Source organism: Cloeon dipterum, chromosome 1, assembly GCF_949628265.1.
Source record: "Cloeon dipterum chromosome 1, ieCloDipt1.1, whole genome shotgun sequence".
NCBI classification, from domain to species: Eukaryota; Metazoa; Arthropoda; class Insecta; order Ephemeroptera; family Baetidae; genus Cloeon; species Cloeon dipterum.
The window spans coordinates 19,039,855-19,059,009 of NC_088786.1; the positions used below are offsets into that span (position 1 = coordinate 19,039,855).

At 38.4% G+C, this 19,155-nt stretch overlaps 1 protein-coding gene across 8 annotated transcripts in view; it reads right to left on the reverse strand.

The window, feature by feature from the left end:
- Positions 1–49: 49 nt before the first annotated feature.
- The window catches only part of LOC135934852 (neo-calmodulin-like), a 100,544-nt gene continuing 81,438 nt past the window's right edge, over positions 50–19,155 (reverse strand). For 4 of the 8 annotated variants that reach the window (XM_065476878.1, XM_065476871.1, XM_065476854.1 and 1 more), the window contains 6 exons: positions 12,368–12,613; positions 5,922–5,955; positions 5,376–5,477; positions 5,165–5,300; positions 4,020–4,168; positions 50–3,539 (listed from right to left, as the gene is read on the reverse strand). In XM_065476878.1, the coding sequence (XP_065332950.1) occupies positions 3,508–3,539; positions 4,020–4,168; positions 5,165–5,300; positions 5,376–5,477; positions 5,922–5,955; positions 12,368–12,613 (699 nt within the window). In that variant the 3' untranslated portion in view covers positions 50–3,507. Of the gene's footprint in view, positions 3,540–4,019; positions 4,169–5,164; positions 5,301–5,375; positions 5,478–5,921; positions 5,956–7,166; positions 7,323–12,367; positions 12,614–15,926; positions 16,145–19,155 lie in introns of those variants that run through there. The other 4 variants (XM_065476897.1, XM_065476888.1, XM_065476906.1 and 1 more) reach the window with 2 other exon arrangements.

The window sequence follows — 19,155 nt, forward strand, 5'->3', positions numbered from 1 at the left end:
AAATAATTGTTTGATGAGGTGACTCAGCTGAAATAAATCAACAACTCCGTTTTAGGGTACTCAGCATTTTATTGTGGTACATTTGTAAAAAAATTGTAATCAGGGCCTCCAAATCAACGTGAATTATATCTTCTTACAATAACATTTTCATAAAATTAAAGGAAAGCAAACGTGTGTAGAAATACGTAATTTGAAATAATTTGCTTGCATTCACTGAGTTTTTGTATGTTTCACAGAAAAAATCCCTCTCATTTGTATGTAGTCTTTGGAATTTGATTGTTCTAAGTATTTTCGTCATGTTAGAGTGTGAAGTTTTAAGGTACAAAATGCTGTTTTAGCCATTGATTTTCCTTTTTTAAATACCCTTAAGTCGTACACTGCTGCGCTTCGTTAGAGTTAAATTTTAAGAATGCTCATCTGAACCCCGTGTTAAATTCAAACTTGATTTTTAAGGTTTAGAGACGAGAGGGAGAGATGCCTTAAACCTGCTGCGGTACAATTAATATGACTATGAGCCCCCGTTACACTTTACAACCGCTTCGCTAACCTTTAATGAGATCGATTACGTTAGTGTGTGTGTGTGTGTTTGTCTGTGTGATGCAATCAATATAATACCGAGATTATAGAGTTTCTCTTTTTAGTTGAAGGGTTTAAACCACCGCTGCTTCTTCTATTACTTGAGAAATATGAAGAAAAAAATAACGTGGCAGAGAGGCCACAACGAAAAAGAATAAGATATATATTAAATTGTTTACCATAATGAATGCTACGCGCGCGTATGTGTACATTATGTTTTAGTTTGATTAGTTTTTGTATCTTGATTTACCCTGTAATTTTAATTCGAAAAGCTGGAGGAGAGAATTATGTTTTCGTTATGCATATTTTTTGTATCTTTTTCTTTAAATTTATTCATTATAATTAATTAGAGGGTGACACACGTACGTAAGAGAAGCTGTTTTTTCTTTTTTTTTTTTGTGTTGCACTCATTAAATCCACTTTTAACGTTTATTAATAGACACGTTTGTTTAACTACTGCTTTTGTTTTTCCGCGGAAACCATTTACACGTTTACTCACAATTATATCAATAACGTCTGGTGTATTTATGTGTGGTGTGAATCACAAATAAAGCGTGGTTTATTTACCTTTGTCTACATCCACAGCATCTCAGCAGTAAAAATTGTTCTCAATCGTCTTTTGAATGCGTCTCAAATAATATTACAAATCTGTTCCACGCGCGATTTCCAATCTTTCGCTCGCTCGCTCACTTCTTGAAAAAATACATATTTCTGCGCTATCCAAGCACAATATTATAGTTTCCGTAAAATTTTTACACACAACTATTTCTTTTTAACACAAGACACCATCGATACACATGTATGACTTCTCTCTTTTCTTTAAAAATTTTCAGCACTGCTTTGGTTGGCATTCCGCGGGGTGCAAATGCAACAACATTATTTCTTTCAGTTTTCGTAATAAATAATATTCTCTCGGTGGAGGACGGGGCGTAAAATCCAACAATTGTAAACAACATGCGTGTTCATGATAGGTAATAATATATTATCTATGGCACAGCAACCTGCCAGCATTACGCCGCTGAAGACCGCTCCACAAATATCAGTGATGATCATCCATTAAAAATATGATTCATAAAGTGAGTGCAGAGCATATAGATGCTTGCGGCCATAATTTATGATCTCCAGTAACAAATAATTTAATTAAAAATGATTAGGAATTTGCAAAAAAGTGGATTTTTAAATTTATTTGCTGTTTTCAGCACAAAATAATCTGTTGAAAAATCGAATTCGAGAAACATTATCGGTAAATAATAATTTTCAAAACGTTTTTAACATTTTATTTACTGCCATCAGTTATATAGTCGCGTGTTTTCCACTTTGAACTTTTAATAATCAATTACCACAAGTGAAGATCAACAAATTAAAAGAAGAGGGCGTGTTACGAGTCGTAAAGCGCGAGGAAATCGTAAAATTCGATGTTTAAAAAATCCTGATTAAATTATCGACTAATAAATATTTGTTTAGGACAAATAATCGAAAGTTAACTATTTTCTAAATGGGCCACGATAAATGCTTTAAAACTTATGATCCGTACGTGCTCATTTAACTTTATAGCGGCCACATAAAAAATATTCAAAGCTGGTTTGCACATTCCTATAAATTAGGTTGATTGATTAATCCGTCCTTTGGAATTGTTTTCTATGACTCGAGCAACGCTTGCAAAATTTCTAAATACAGCGCTTTAACGACATTCATGGTGTTCATAATATTTTAAAAATAAAATATTTCGTCTCATAGGAAATCTCAAAGCATTTTCCAAATCACAATTGGCCTTTTGACAACTAGTTGTGCATTACTTTTATTTCACTCAATTTTACGAGCCTTACCAAAGGATGAAAACAATTATTTGAATAAGCAAATCACTGACACTTGAGAGGTGGCTTCCTACTTTGCTCTGGCAATGTGGTTTTCGAGACACGTATATTAATAAAGTTTTATACAATGTGTGGTTTCTTCCTTTGTTCTTATTGTCAACTACTACGACTGTAAACAATTGAGTGGGTTTTTGAGTGAGAGTGTTATGCACACGTACAGAGAGAAAGAGAGAGTAAAACACCGCATATCTGGATAGTTTGGAGTCATCTAGCAGACTCGTCATTTTCCGCACAGCACGCGAAGATACACTTTTGTCATTTTCATTTCCAGCAATTCCGACGCGCGGAAATTACTCTCAAAAGCAATCAAAATAAATAATCTATATATTTATATGCTTTATGTAACGAATTGTTTGTTTGCGTCGTGTGTTTTTTATTGTATTATATAATATTCGCAAAATGTAAAAAAGTTCAATATTTATATATATTTACGTTAGACTTAGGAATATATTCGTCGTCTGCGTAACAATCAATGTAATCAAACCTCAGCAATTATATTATTTAATACGTGACATGTCTCTTACACTCTGCTAAATTTTTCATATATTAATGAGTATCAAATGAGACGAGCGCATTAATTTATATCCTTTTTGTCTTCAAGAGTGTTGTTGTTGTGTATAATAATAAATTCATCTGGAGTTAAATTTAAGAATCCCGTATAAAAATCGTCGTTTTCGCCTGCTTCCGTTTTACAAACAACGTGTTTTTGTTGCAACTCGCGCACTTGGTGTGTCTCGCACTGTTTCGCAGCTGCTTTGAGACAATTTTCAATTGGATAACAATATATAGCTTATACTCGTGTGTAATAATTATTCAATTTGTTTTTTTAACCCCTCAACTGGCTCGAGCTCTTTCCAGAAAGAAAAAGGGAGCCGCGGGAATATACATGCATAAATGTATTCATATTTTCGTGAGTTTGTCAGTTCTCTGTCAAAAGAAACGCACTTTTTTCGCAGACAGGAGGCAGATGCAACTCCTGCGGAGGTTGGGCCAGCCTCTTCTTCCATCTGTCAGGGCATAGCGGGGAGCAGGGCATCGGCACCGCGTCACCTTTTGATTAGTTCTTGGCCGTGAGGATCATGACGAATTCTGTAAAATTAGCGATAATTTATAAGAATTTTTTTACAGATTGTGCCTTTAATCCCGGGCTTGACGTAAAGTCAGAACAGTGATAAAAAGAATGTCTTTTCTTTGCACTTGCAGCGTGCTACTCCACTTTCCCTTGCTTTCCCCCTTATCCCTCGCGTTGAGACAATGCCAAATTACAATATTATTTTACTGAAATACTTTAAACTAACTGCTTCTTGTTTCATGACAGATAAAAATTTCATTTGTGTACATTTTTTCATTCTTAAACTTGAATCATTCTTGATTCAATTTACCTAATAGCAATCATTGAAAATTATAACAACATGAAATTGATATTAATTTAAAATCCCCGGGGTAATAAATGAGAGGGTAAAGTGTTTTGCATCCTCTCTCTTCTCAAGCGTCATATTTTGCCTCAGGGGTTTAACGAGTTATTTCAACACGTGTTTTTGCCAGCAACTCTCTTGTGATATCACTTACCCTCGTAGTTGACCATGCCGTCTCCGTCGAGGTCGGCTTCTTTGATCATGTCGTCAACCTCTTCGTCGCTGAGCTTCTCGCCCAGGTTGGTCATCACGTGGCGCAATTCTATCGACGAGATGAGCCCGTCATTGTTCTTGTCAAACACCCTGCGGAAACACAAGAGATGCTTAATTATTTTAGTTGACAGGGAAATATGGAAACGCGAATCGCGATGAGAGGATAAATATAGACCGTGGGTGACGTCAAATGCACGTCGAGGCGAACAGGTGGAACCAAAATAGAAATTTGACAAGTGGGTGTGCGTGGCGTGCGATGGATATCACACGCACACCTTGTCACAAATCAATGTCGATGCAAGCGTTTCGGATTAATCAAGATCTTCATTTCCTCTCCAGTGGTTCAACATCGCAGTTGAGCCGTTTATTTTGAGAAATCGCATGCCAAGGAATCTAGGCAACTTGCTCTGCACAGGTGCCGAGCAGGTTGCCTTCTAGAGAACATCAAATTGAAACAGCCAACGGCAGATGAATGGAACAGACAGATTCCTCCAATGTTCAATTTTATTCTGCACAAATGTACTTGATATTGAATTCCAAGAGTTAAAATTCTTAATCTCGCTTGGTTTTAATTTATTTTAATTTTGGCGAGATGCAATTTTCTTCATGGTCAAAATCATCAGTTCATTTTATTTGTAAAGCTTAATAGTTGAGACAGACGAATCGATTGGCTTCATTTTTGACTTCTGGAAATTTTGAAATTTGCTGGAAAATTAGCAAATAGCTCATTTACTGCTCGGGTAAATGTTTTGAAAATTTCTGAGCTGACTACCAGGTCATGTAGCTTCATTTTTGTCACTAAAAACGCTAAAAACATTCTAAAAATCTATTTATTTTTAGTTTTTAAAAAATGACGCAAGAACACTTTTTTAAATTTCATAAATTAGCTTTTTATATAAATTAAGTCTTAACAAATTTACAAAATCTAGAACTAACCCTTGCAAAAAGCCCCACCGATAGATTTTCTCATTGTTTAAAACCAAATTTTAGCTAACTTGATGAACAAAAATCGTCTAATTCATTTCCAATGTTACATACCAAAGCCAGTGCATAAATTTAAATTGCAAGAGAAAAGGAAATTATCACCTGAAGGCCTCTCGAAGCTCCTCCTCATTGTCAGCTCCTTTCATCTTCTTGGACATCATTTGGAGGAACTCGTTAAACTCGATTGTTCCGTTGCCGTCCTGGTCGACTTCGTTGACCATGTCTCGCAACTCGGTCTCTGCGAAGTTATTTGGTTTTAGTTAAGTTAGAAGGGACACGAGGAATGGGGAATGGGCTCTGCTCGTCTGCTCACCTGACGGCCTTTGGCCAAGCGAACGCATCACGACGCCCAGCTCGGCCATCGTGATCGTGCCGTCCTCGTCCTTGTCAAACAGCATGAATGCTTCTTTGAACTCTGCAAAACACAAAGCAATAATAGAGAAAAAGTTCTACATTTTCGCCATCCCAGTGGATTATGCGGATTTCCTGCGCCAATATTTGGATGAGTTATCGACCCAAACGCCAATAATGCAGCAGCCCCATTTTCCACGACGCCTCCGCAAAAAAATATAGAGAGCAGGAAAACGATATGATAATTTAGTGCTTCCCTCGAGGTTTTCCCTGTGACACTGCTCACTCGACCGGGCTGCATACGCTTTTTCATTTCACCCTTCGAAAAAATATATGTAGTAATATCCGCGCGGCTCAAAAGACTCCCGCCCACCAACCGGAGCAATTAAGCAGGGATTACTTCCATGGTCATAACCGTAAAACAAACTCGGAAGTAAATTGGCCGAGCCGAAATAGTATACGAGAAAAAGCAAACGAGGTGTTTAGGATTTGTGGTTCCGTAACTTACCAGCCACCTGGTCCTCGGTCAGTCCGTACTCGGTCTGTAACAGAACGTGAATGAGGTAAGTCTCTCGCGGAGAATCGAGATTCGAGGTCGCTGCAGAAAGTGGCGGGGTGGTGCTCATATGTATACTCGATTTATTCTGGCAGCGTGCCGGGTGCGTGGAGCGGACAGGAGTCTCCACGTCCCTCACCGACTTACACTTGCAACTCGAATTAAATATACATACCAGCGCACCTGTCCCCATCACTCAAGAATCATTTTCACAAAAAAGTCTGCTCAAAATCCTCTGGAATTTTCCAGACTATTTTAATATGGAACATTAAGAGGGGCTTTTTTATATTAAATTGTCTTGCGACTTCAATCGAAGAAAGTATTTTGTGTTACATCATTACTGCTTTGAATTCGTTCTTTCGCAATTTTAAATGCTCATCTTGTAGCAACAGTTTTCACAACTGCTCTAGTTTTGAAGAATATTTTTAGTATTTACTAGATGCGTTTCATAGCTACTTCTAATTTAAAGTGGAACTGTACAGTGAAATTCGGAAGAAGTACCCTATTTTTACCTTAAATATCTGCTGAAAATTGGGAACATGCTCATGTCATTTTTTCCCAGGTTGCTGTTAAAATTTCTAAGAAAAAAGCAACGAGCATGGTCTCTCTACATGAAAAGCGTCAGGATTTAGTTTGCTTGAAGGTGAAAATACCTCGCACACCGTTTGGATAGAGGAATCCAAATCAAACAAAAAATCATTGATGTACCGTTTCATTTTTAGAGATTTTTGGCCTGGTCTGAAACTTGACTTAATTCCATGCACTTTCAAGAAAAGTAAAAAAAACGCGAACAGAAGATCCATACAAAATTATTATTCTGTATTTTTCCCAATCATAATAATACTCGTATTTTCTTGATGCTAATTTTTCCTATTGGAAAGAGGTTCAGCGTCATTGCAGGTGCATGGGACAAATGCACATACCTATTTTTCCAGTCTAACATGACGTGTGTTTACTTAACTGTACATTTCTCGTAACTCAATCATCGCGCAAAAGTCAACAAACTTGCTCCATTTGATTTACAGCATTTCCCTTCCGAGAAAGAGAGCGTATTCGCAAAAAGCTTTCAATTCTCCGAGTTCCGAGAATGCGCGGGAGCCTTTCCATGCAAAACAAACAAAATGGCAATCGAGTTGATCTTCGCTTGCCAAACACACAGCTTTTTGTGTTGCCCAGCGCATCCTGATTGGCACTTACGGAGTGCTTCCTGACGTCGAAGCGCGACGCCAGCCTCCTGAGGCGCGAGTACTCCTCCTGGTACGTCTCCTCGGAGGCAGCCATTGTGTGCGAGGGCCGCACGCCCTCACCCGCTCCGAGCGTCCGTCCGGCTGTCCGGCCCACAGACACCGACCGATTCAGCCGCTTCGACAATCGTCAAGGGCGCCCCCGATACTCGCTAGCTCGCCCGACCACCGGGACATCTTCACCACGGGCCTCACATGGTTTCTCGTTTCTCGCGCAAAAGAAAATTACAAATATCGGCTCCAAAATTTTTGTTTTCTTTCTTTTGCACCAAATTTACTCTATTTTCTAAAGTTTGATAAGTGATATGATATCGCAATGTCAGCACTTTTGTAAATATTTGATTAATTAATAATAAAATAAATTTGTAGGTTTCTGTTCCTTAATTATATTTTGAACTATGTATCTTTGCATGTTATTTTTTTAATTGCTTATACCTTTGGAAAGGGAGTGATTCTATTGAAGAAGATCGTCTCGGCCACAGTACAATTTTATCTCTTCCTTTGGCTCAGTGCGGCGTGATTTTATGTATGTATCTGATCGTTTTTGCAGACATCTGCTAGCATTTTGTCTGCCATTTCTTGCTGTAATTTTTATATCTATTTTTAATTTGTATGATTTTGGCAAGAATAAACAACATTAATAAGAACTCAAATTGCAATAAAAAGGTATAAAAATTGGAAATGAAACCAACTTGTCATGAAAAACTGATAGAAAGCTCGGATAAAGTAAAAACATAAAACTTAATCGTTTATACGTCACATCCCTAGTCATAACATAGTCTTAGTCATTATTTGTGGTTGATATTAATTTGAATAGCAAAAAATCTACGGAACTATTACAAAATGGATTTTGTATCGCCTGTCAGTAAATTGCGTTAGAATAAAGAAATAAAATGAAGAAATGTTCATAAATGTGATTTTCTCTGTTCAACATTTGAAAACTTGGTAATAGCCCGAGTTCAAGACGGTCCCGGTGGACCAATTTCTGGCCGGGCGGACTAAAGTTGCACTCCGTTACTCCCGCGCGCGTGTTCTATTTTGGTCTCTGCGCGGAGAAATGAGAAATGTACGCAACAACAAAGAAGGAATCTGCACTCCGTGGCTCTTCAGCAGCACCGAAAGATCAAGAACCTCAAACTCAATACGACGGCGTGGACCTTGAAACGTGTCAGAAAAACTGCCAACTTTTTTATCTGGGCCATTCAGCTAATTAGCTTTGGAGACACACTCGCCCTTGCTCTCATATTTCTTTTGGGATAGGCATTTGTATGTGTGAAATTGAAATAGCAGCTACTGATACATAACTGAATGTTGGATTAAATTTCATTATTCAGGAAAGCAACAGATTTATATTAAAAATTTCTACAACAAAGGAGTGTGTTTTATCTATTAATCACGGTTCAATCTTTTAAGGGGATAAATTAACAATTGCATAATATCGCTCCAATTCGTTGTGAAAATTTGACAGAAAAAATTGCTTGAAAGAAGCTAAAATTATTTTGAATCTAAATAGGGAATTAAAAATTCAAATTGAAGGATTGTACACTTTCCAAGATTTTTACGATATAGTTGAAATAAATTACAAAAACACACGCACATTCAGAATCGTTAAAAAGAATATAAAGTATACACCCTGAATTATTTTTTACGAACTATCTTATTAAATTTGATTGAAGGTCACACTCGAGGATTCATTCGTAGAAGAAAAATTCGGACATCCTTCGTTGCAAAAGAGTCGTCGTTTTATTTGTGCCAAGTAGTTTTGGCTGTCAACTGCATCTCTATTTCATGGAACAGATGAAACTAGTTGATATAGATAAAACGAAGACTTTTGCAAAGAGGAATTTATCTTCTATCTCGTTACAGCTGTACAAACTTGGAAAAAATTTCTCATTCAGAAATTTATTTGCATTTTTTCAACATCTTAAAATCAATGCTATCGGATCGGTCTAGTCTTTATTCCTTAAATCTCCTTGCGGGTAAATTTGGAATTGTAACTTCATTTTAACTAAAAAACATGATCAAATTTTTAAGAAATATCTTGCATGTAGTAGGCCTAAAATAATAGGATCAAGAAATATTCAATATGTTTGTAGAAAACTGATATATTAAATAAACGAATGAATATTGCATTTGGGTTCCTCAGAAACTTCATGCAGAAAGAAAATGGTTTTAATTACGTGCGCCGCGACTCGCTGTCAATGGTTCGATGTTTTCTCGGTAAAAAATCCTTATGACTTTTGATTAGACGCAATATTTTTCCCTGTGCGCTTCCGCAAGTGGTGTCAATGTCAAGCTCGCAGGATGCAAATTTTTGGCAAGGACGCCGGCTAGAGCGAGGACGAACCACTTCTTGGCACTGATCGCGCCAACATTATTTGGCGACAAACACGCACTCGGATCTAGAGCCGATTACTCTCCCTTGTGTTTGTTGGTAAACACACTTTGCTCAATCTGAACAGCAATTACGATCGAACTAATCACAGACGGTACAGATTCATTCAGCTGTTTTTCACTCACTGGAGTTTCATTAAATCATTATAAGATGTCTCCTTCATTTCATTTCGTTTTTAGATCAATGCATCATTGAATAAAGAGGCTAAAATTATATACACGCAAGGGAATTTATTGAATAAAGACTAGACAGATAGCATAATTTTTAAAATGTTACATACGAAAGTAAACCTGTAGATTGAACGAGAAATTGACTATTAGATTTAAAGTAATTAAAAATGGAAAGAAATTGAAAATAATAACAAAATTGATAATATAGACTTGCGGTTTATTATTTTCACTGAATTATTTTTTAATTACTTTGTTACTAGACCTACATCCTTGAGAAAAATGTTCTCCTTCAGTCTGGAGTTATATTTTTCTATTCCATTTCAATCAATTAAAAAAATATTAAAACAAGTAGATTTTTTTTTCTATCTTCCGAATCCCTGCCCGTATTTTTGCGTGTGAGCTCGAATACGTCGGCTTGAACTTGCAAGAACGGCTATTCTGATTCGCTGCTGCTTTTTTGTAAAGCCGCTTTGTAATCCCTCATCATTCGTCAGTTGTCGGATAAAAGTGTGCAAAACGAGAGCTGAAATTCGGCTCCTTTCTTTTCGAAATTAGCGAGAGCGGACAAAGACTGAGCTGCTGCAGCGGCAGCTATTATTTCACATTAATTTCCACCCCTTTGTTTGCAGCCAAATTGGAACGCCATTGCCGACGAGAGCAGAGAAAGAGGAATCAGAACGAGCCGCAAAGCATAATCCACGCTTTCAAAGCGCGTTCGTTGGCCCCAAACGAGCCAAGCAGAACAGACTAAAAGAGCGGAGGACACAATGAAATGCACAATACTCGGCTGCTCTGACCAAGGACACACGTTCACCGGCCAAAACTTCTCGGAGTCAAATCAGCAGATGCACAAACTGCGTTGTGCTAAGCCCGCGCGTGTGAGCGTTAATCAGCGTAATGGGTTTGAGTTATGCTGCGGAAGAGGACTGGAGAACATCTGTCCCTGCCCAGCGACCCCGCGCAGCCCCCCGCTAGAGCTTTTTGCCTTAATTAGACTGCCCGGAAAATGGACCTACGTCGTTCATATTTCATAACGTAATTAACGAGCAAGTGAGAGTTATGGACATTGCCAGAAGGCAGCCCAAGCAATTCTAGCAAAGTGCAACACAAACGTATGCCAACCAGACATGCAGAAATGTCAAAAGGGTTACGGTAAATCATATAAATTTATTTATGCTCAGATGTGAATAACAATTATTTTACTAGTGAATCAACGCAAATACAAAACTGTGATCGAATGAAAATTAATAGGGTTGAGCTTTTTCGAGAAAAAATGTGACAGATGCTAGCCGATTTGTTTTAAAAATATATCTTTTCAACAAAATGTACAATAAATAAATATTTGATCAATTATTGTCTAACCATCTGTTTCTGGTTGCAAACCAAAGAAATTTAAAACAGATGCATTTTATCATTGAAAAAATAAATTGTAATTAGAATCCAAATTATCAAAAATTTTGTGAAAACATTAAAAAAACAGCCAAATGGTTAAAGATTAACCATTTTCTATTTCTATAAATTCAAGACAGGATTGATCTTTTGAGAAACGAGGCGTAATTATTTCGATTCTAAAGGAGAACAGCGAATTTTGCTTCCATCTTTCTCCTTTATGGCGTTACAATGTGGCTCGAGGTGGACAGGAAGGTGAATATATAGCACTAACGCTGAGCTATGCAAAAACAAGCCCAGAGAGGGACTCCGTCTGACGTTGCATCTCTGGAGACGAATTTGTGCGAGCCGCGCAGGTAAGCAGCAAGAACTTGGGCGCGGCACCATTAAAATTACTCATGGCTGCCGGATTTTGGATGCTGACCAGAATTTTTTGAGCTGAGCACACAGAACTAATTGAATTTTTAATCAAGCAACTTCTTCCTCTGGTTGCCTTGGTGAATTCTGAGCGTTAAGTAAACACATAAATTGCACGCTGGCTGAGCTCTAGCGGATAATTTATTTCTGATTATATAGCTTCATCTTGGCAAAAATCCCAACGCGAGCACCGTCTTTGGACAAACCAGCGCAGAATTCATTTGAATACATTCTCTTGATAATTTGAAGCAGCAGTTCGTGCTACATTGATTTATTTTTTTGGATCACAGGCAACAAAACAACTTGTTGGAGCTCCATTTATTCAAACCAGACAAAGAGATCAACACATTTTTTTTAGCTCCGTTGTTGTTGTTGTCAAAAAATAAATAAATGAAGGTTTTTTCTTGTAAGGAAAATTTTGCGTTAGATCCTAATATCAAAACTACTAAAAAATATTGTCACGTCGGGGTCACCAAATATGGGGAATGCGTCGAGATAAGTCAAACCCCACAAATTGTAGCAATGCCTTTTCTATGTATTTATGAAATTTATTATATTCTTTCAGACCAAATAACGGCAAATACAAATAAAGGCATTGCAACAATTTGTGGGGTTTGACTTATCTCGACGCATTCCCCATACCATGATTGTATTTTCCTTATTTGATTGGTGCGCCAGTATATTTTCTATATCTAATTTTAGTATCAGTACATTCTGATAATTTTCAAGACCGTCCGTATTTTTTCACTTTTTTAGGAAGTAAATATGGAGTTTTGTACTTACCAAATCGATGGTGACGATGAGGTCGTGCTGTTGGTGCTTGTGGCCCTTCTTGTTTTTCTTGTTAGGCTTGTTGGCGCTGGGCGGGGCCTTGGGGGGCGCCTTGACCTGGCCCTTCTGCGCCGACGGCTTGGTCGAGGGCTTCTGGCCCGATTTCTGGCCAGTCGGGGTGCCCACGGAGCCCTTGTTGCCCGCCTTGGGGGTGCCCTTCTGGCCGGGGGTGTGACCATCGGCGGGTTTGTTGCGCGCCTGTTGCCAAAAGAATGGGCTTACAATCAGCACTTTTCGCACGCAATCTTCGAGAAAGCATTAAAATTGTGGGCACATCAGAGAGGAATCAATTTTGTTGCATCAACAAGCCAAAATGCAGAGGAAAAGTAGTAAGTAGTTGGTTTTGAGAGTTTTGTACAAAGATATAAAAGGTCACCTAAAAGGAACGGAAAGAAATAAGAGTGTTCTAGCCTTGAGTCTCACTATCCTTTTTTGGTCTCAGATAAGAAAACTGTCAGCACGGTGCGAGATAATATATGTATATATATCTGGAGAAACAACGTTTCCGAGAAAATGCATCAAGAGGCTTAGTAATAATAATAATAAGGTAGAGGTGTCACTATGTAAAACTCTGTGGCTGCTATGTAACAACCCTGCACGTTCTCTTTTTTTGTTCCGACAAAAAGGTAAAGAAAACATTAGCAGTAAACTGTCGAAATTGGGGTCGAGAGAGTAAAATTGTCTTTCGCAAACAATACTGACCTGAAAGCCTGCGCGAGAGTCCGAAAAGCGCTAAAGTTTTGATCAAAAATGCAAATATATCTAGAGGAAAAATACTCTTGTAAAATATGCGTGTTTAACTATGGATACTTAGTTGGAAAAAAACCAAAGCCCAAAATACCACAGACACAATTAGTAACAAAAAACGGTAACATAAAAACTAGAGCACACGACTGATCATGTATATAAATTGAGGGCAGAGATAAAACTTCTAGGCTAAGTTCAATATCTATGAAAGCGTGAGTTGCAAAAAACACACCGCAGCTTTTTTAAAATGTATAATTTTTCAATTCTGTGTGACACGCACTACTACAAAGCAGCAGAACTATTGATGTATATGAATGAACCACTTTTGAAATGATCAACACACTCAAACTGGCAAAAACACGAGAGAAATAATGTTTTGATTATGCTGTGGTTCACGTGTTTCCTCATTCACCACACGCGACTACTGACAGAAGATTGGGAGGTCGTCTTCATGGACACTTGGAAATGGTTTTAAAATGCATACACAACATCCAAGATGATAGTTTAATAGTGGGCCAGTTTATTTATGTTTATACACGAGAAAGATATTTCTTGCCCTATTTAAAACAGCTCCGTTTTTTTCGAAGTCGAGATTTTCATTGTTTTTAAGATGCTAAATAAGAAAATAAATAGTTGGCAGGTGCTAATGAAGGCAGATTCACTCGAATTGAAGTGTTTGCAGCACTATGAAAAATGGCACAACTGTAAATTGGTCTTTTTCGCATACAAATTGCACGTGTTTGTATTTTCGGAGCAAAAAAACTAACGAAAGAAAATATCTCAAGATAGAATGTGATATTCTTCCAATATTGCATTGCCAGTATTGAAATCAGTAAAAAAATAAGCAGAGAAAAATGAAAATGTATTTATTCGCATTTTCGGCCAATCTCAGGCCTCATGAGCAACCCTGGCTTTAAAAACACCTACCATTTATTTTATTCATTAATATTATAATTTTTGGAAAAATTTATCATTGTATTATCTACAGATTATATTTTACCTTCTAACTTCTTAAATGAACACCTCGAATTTACACAGTGAACAACAAGATAAACAGTTTTAGTAAATATTTTACTGAAACTTTAAACTTTCCTTGAGGAAAATATTTAATAAATTATCATGAACTAAATATCCGATTTCCAAGTGTCCGTGGCAGGTTCTTCGCGAGGATAGCTGGAGACGCTCATGTATATTAAATTTTGTCTCTTTGTCTCGGCCTGAGCAGCGGGCATGCGTGCGATGCCGAGTTGGAAATTATTCCACTCTCATGCCTGCATGAATAATGTTGCTCCAACGAAAAAGCTGCTGCGAGACTTCAAAGGCCCGCTGTCTAGCTGTGCGTTTGCTCACCGAATTAATTAGAGCCTCTCACTCGCTTTGAAGAAACTCTGCGAAATATGGGCTCGACTTCAACCATTTTCGCTCACACTGATGATGATGGTGATGGTGGTGATGAGAGACAAAAGTCGCACGCACGCTCGCTGCAGGGCTCAAGATTTGGTCGCGCCTGAATGGTATTAAAGAAAGGGTGACACGGCTTGTGACAAAACAGCCAGCAGCGTAAAATTTGAGTCGTATTTCTAAGTTGAAACAGTTTGGCAAAAGCCCCTTTTCCACTTCGTGCTCATTCTCTCCCTCCATGCAGCTGTGGAGGCAAATTACAGAGAGCGACGCCAGCGGGCAGTTAATCGGCACGCAATTGTGTTTACATAACAGGGCAGTATAAAATGACTCAACTTTAAATTGGTCACTTTGTTATACATTCTAATAAGCAAAGGATTCGGAAATTAAGACGAAAATTATGTTTAGATTCAAAATTTGGTTTATTACGGATCATTTTACGGATTTTTAGACAGTTTTAGACAATTTTTATTCGTTTTTATAGGAATTAATATCCAATAATTTCTCATTGTCAGGGGGTGCATTTTTTTCAAATTGTTATAGAGGTTCTAGTTTTTAAAGAGCACAAAATAAAATCCCGATGGTGTAAATTGCAGTATATATATATTAAAAGGAAATTAACCACAATCAGAAGTTTTTCGAGGTTTAAAATATAATTGAAAAATTTTGCTTTCATGTTTTTCCTTATAGTAGCAATAGTAGCAATAATTTCTAATTTTGCAGAATTTAAACTTATTCCATGCCAAAAATAGTGACAACAATAACAAAGAAATAAAATTATTAACTTTTTAAGCCTAAAACCTTTTTAAATATGGAAATGAAAACTAGAAACGGCAAAATTGGTTAATTCTTAAGAACAACACGTTTCATAACACAATTTTCAATTAACAGTCCAAACAAAAAAAAAGTTTCCACGAAAAAATCTTAAATGCACTGACGAAGTATTGGACCCCATCTTTTGAAGTGTTTAATGAGCTTCAGAAGTAATTTAGAAGCAGTTTTAGAAGTATTCTGAAGTTTAGGTGGTTTAAGTGTGACTGAACTTATTGGTTGATTCGCGCTTATTTTGGAGCCTGCAACCTGCAATCAGGCACACAGAAAAAACCGTCAACTGTCTAAAATTCCAAACCCTGTACTAATCAGCATTAGAGAAAAGCAAACTGGAGTAACTTTTTAGAAGGCTCCCATTTTTGGAGCCGATAAAGGCGCAATTTGATTACAAATCGTGTCCATCCTTTCGCTAAATTTTCAGGCATCAATGTGACGTGTTGTAGCAGAACTTAGAGAAGGTGAGAGATTAAAGATTTTCTGGGATCGACTCGGACGTGTGGGGGGTTGGTTGGTGGGGGTGAAAAGTACTTACCCCCAAGTTCCTGGAGACGATGCTTGGCCTCATTTCTGGCGGTCGGGACTAGGGCCGCTATTAAGAGTGGTGATGCAAGAAAAAGCAGTTTGGGGTGGCGAGTAGGCAGGTGAATTGGGGGATTGGTGGGCGGTGGTGGTGGTGGTGTGCGATCGCGAGTCTTTCGACCGATCCATGCACCGCCGCCGGCAGCACCTCTTTTTACGGGCCGCCACGCTCTATCCAGGGCAGAGATCAGACAGACCCAGTCAGTTTTGCATTAAAATTTTCACGCACAAATCAGCATCTCGCACGCACGCACAATCATCATCATCATCAATAGAGACAACACGTGTAGCAGCCGACACACGATCGGCTGATCGGAAGGAAGAAGATATAGAGAAAGAGGGCGAGACACAGACACAGCCAATCAGAGCACACGCACACATAGAAGGCATGCAGTGTACAAATCCGGCCTCCCCAATTGTTGCCACACGCACACTCATGCACGCCGCCCTGCCAAAGGGTTGATTGCTATGTGGAGAGATGCCGAGTTATCACAAGACGCGATTAATTATCCTCGTTTATGGCGAATGCGAGTGCGAGCTCACGCGCAAAGACAGGCTCGTTTTCACCCGGGGTAATTTGGTTGGCTTCTGGAGAATTATCGTTGTGGGTTCGACTGCATTAACCCGAGGCGACATTTCTGTCGAGAGAGGAAATTGAGCAGGAGGAGTTCCTTGGACCAGTGCCACCTTGATATAATGACAGCCTGTCGTAAGAAGATTTTAATTTGATAGGGCACACTTATCAAGAGCAAGGACGAGATATTACGCACATAATCATGTATTTGGCAATGTAGCACTAAGACATTCCTTCAACAATGGAACTATTATTAGAAATTATTATTAGAATAATTATTTGATCAGTAACCTCCCAAGAACGGCTTAAAAGGAAACCCTGCTATTACTGGTCTTATAACACGTTTTGAACTACAATCGAATTAAAATGTAGCCTGTCGTGGTGTGGACAAAATTCACTTTAAGAAGTATTTTTGAACTGTTTAAACAGTCGTTATAGGCGCCTCACAATTTAAAAATTACATTCAGAGACGGACATTGTTTGCCGAGCCAAAAACGAAACTTAACCAAGGTGACGACTGCACCAACAAAAACCTAGCCATATAGACATTGTAGTTTAGAATCCTCACCTTGATTTTCAATCATTTATTAAACCTATGCTCAGCACATCTCGTGGGCTATATGCAATGAACTCAACGGGTCCCAACAACACCGCTGAGCGGAAAAAATGTGGCCGCAGCGGAGTTTGGGCCCAATATGGCCATCGTTTTACCTTCGCGCACCAAGATGTATGAAACGATTCCTAAAACCACTGGAAAGATGCGAAAACCAAAGAGTGGCGAGTCCTACTAGTCCGTTGAGCTAATTGAGCATTTCGAATCAATGAATTAACCACCTTTTACCATCTTTGATATTTTGCAAGATGAAATCCTCGAAATGCTTCTTAAGCTTTCATTGCTTTGACACTAGGTATGCCTGAACAATGTCAGCCAATGAGCTAGTTTTTGTGTGGTTAAATAGTATCTGTTCAATTCTCTCACTGAAAAGTTTCCTAGTTTGATGTTAATATATCTTATGGTAAAGGCCACTGTTTTTACTCAGTAAATTTCAACCGATCCATTTTGTCTCTATATTGTGTACCTATAAAAAGTCATTTCTAATAATAAAAGAATAACGTGGTGAGGAATCTGCGAGCTGAGATATATGAGAGAGAAAACAGGACAGACAGCTGAAGAAAAAGGAGCCACAAGATGGATCAAAAGAGCCGGCAGCGAGCGATGGCGATACAAAGAAAGGACTCCCTATAATCCTCACGTCACCAGTTGCAAACTGACGTCAGAGGAAAATGTCGATCCGCCTGATCAAATTTTTAACCCTCCATCTAACCGTTTATTGCCACCATGTCCACTGTATTTGTGAAAATAATTAGTGCCCCTCAACCGACGCAAAGGAATAAGAGTCGCTTCCACTTAAACTTTGCAATCATCAGAGTGTCTCCTTCGCAAAATATTTCAATTTGCCGGCGACTTGAAATTTCCGGGAAAACACTCTTCGACCCAAAGAAAGCAAGCCCGTTGGCAATAAATTTCCATAAAATTACGATTTCCCTCACCGCTGCTCAGCACAATAAAAGGGCTCTACGCAGTTAAAAACGGCAGCCATTGTTTTTCATTTGCCGGAAAAAGTGTGTGTCTTTCTCCCTGCGTGCAGAGACTAGAAGGTCTTCGTTTTCAAACAACGCGCAACGTCCGCAATGAAGCTTAAATTTTAAACACCGAGTTGCGAGAGAGGAAAATCGGACGAATTGGGTCGGAAATTGCTGTAAAGGAATATACATATATCAGAGGGACCTGCAGTGCGCGCAGGAGAGGCTATTAGACGGCGCGCGCGAAATGCTGCGGGACGAGCGTCGAATAATGGAATGGAATTTCACTCGCTTTTTACGGCGAAATTATTCAGACCTCTTCTAACAAGCTGCTACTGCTGCTATTGCACTGGCGGAGCGAGAAAATGGAAAAGTACGCTTCCGTGCGACCACCGCGCAGCAATAAAAATAATATACTTGTTGAGAGCGAAAAAGCAATAAATACACGCGTTTGCACGCCACAGGCAATAATTTGGCGGGCGCTGCGTTTTCTCCTCCACTACAGCAACACATAAATTCTTGCAGAGGCTGCGATCGAACGCAACCGTAAATTCGAGTTTCAAATTGATTTTTTGGTCATTAATGCTAGCGTAGTAACTTGTTTCCAGTTTGACAGCCCAATAAATTTAGCTGATAAATAATGTTGCGGAAATTAAAATTCTGCAGGAGGGGGTCAGGAAAAATTTCTCAATTGACTGCAATTAAAGTACCAAATATAAGGGTAACGGAAAGTTTAAAAATGACTTCATTTCCTTTATTTGCATCTCTATTTTTGTGGAGACAAAAGTCCATATTTATTATTTAGCAGCTGAACGAGCACCAGCCGATAATTCTGGACTTTTAATGTTGAAAAGAATAATACATATTTACTTTCTGAAAAAAACCTTTAGCATATAGTATCTAATGAAAGCTATTTAAAGTAGACCTGTAATTGATCACCGGCGTTCTCGTGGAACTTTTTGCTACAGGTTTTTACGTTTCCACCGATTTTCGGCACGTCCTGTTGAATTTTCGACTGAGTGAT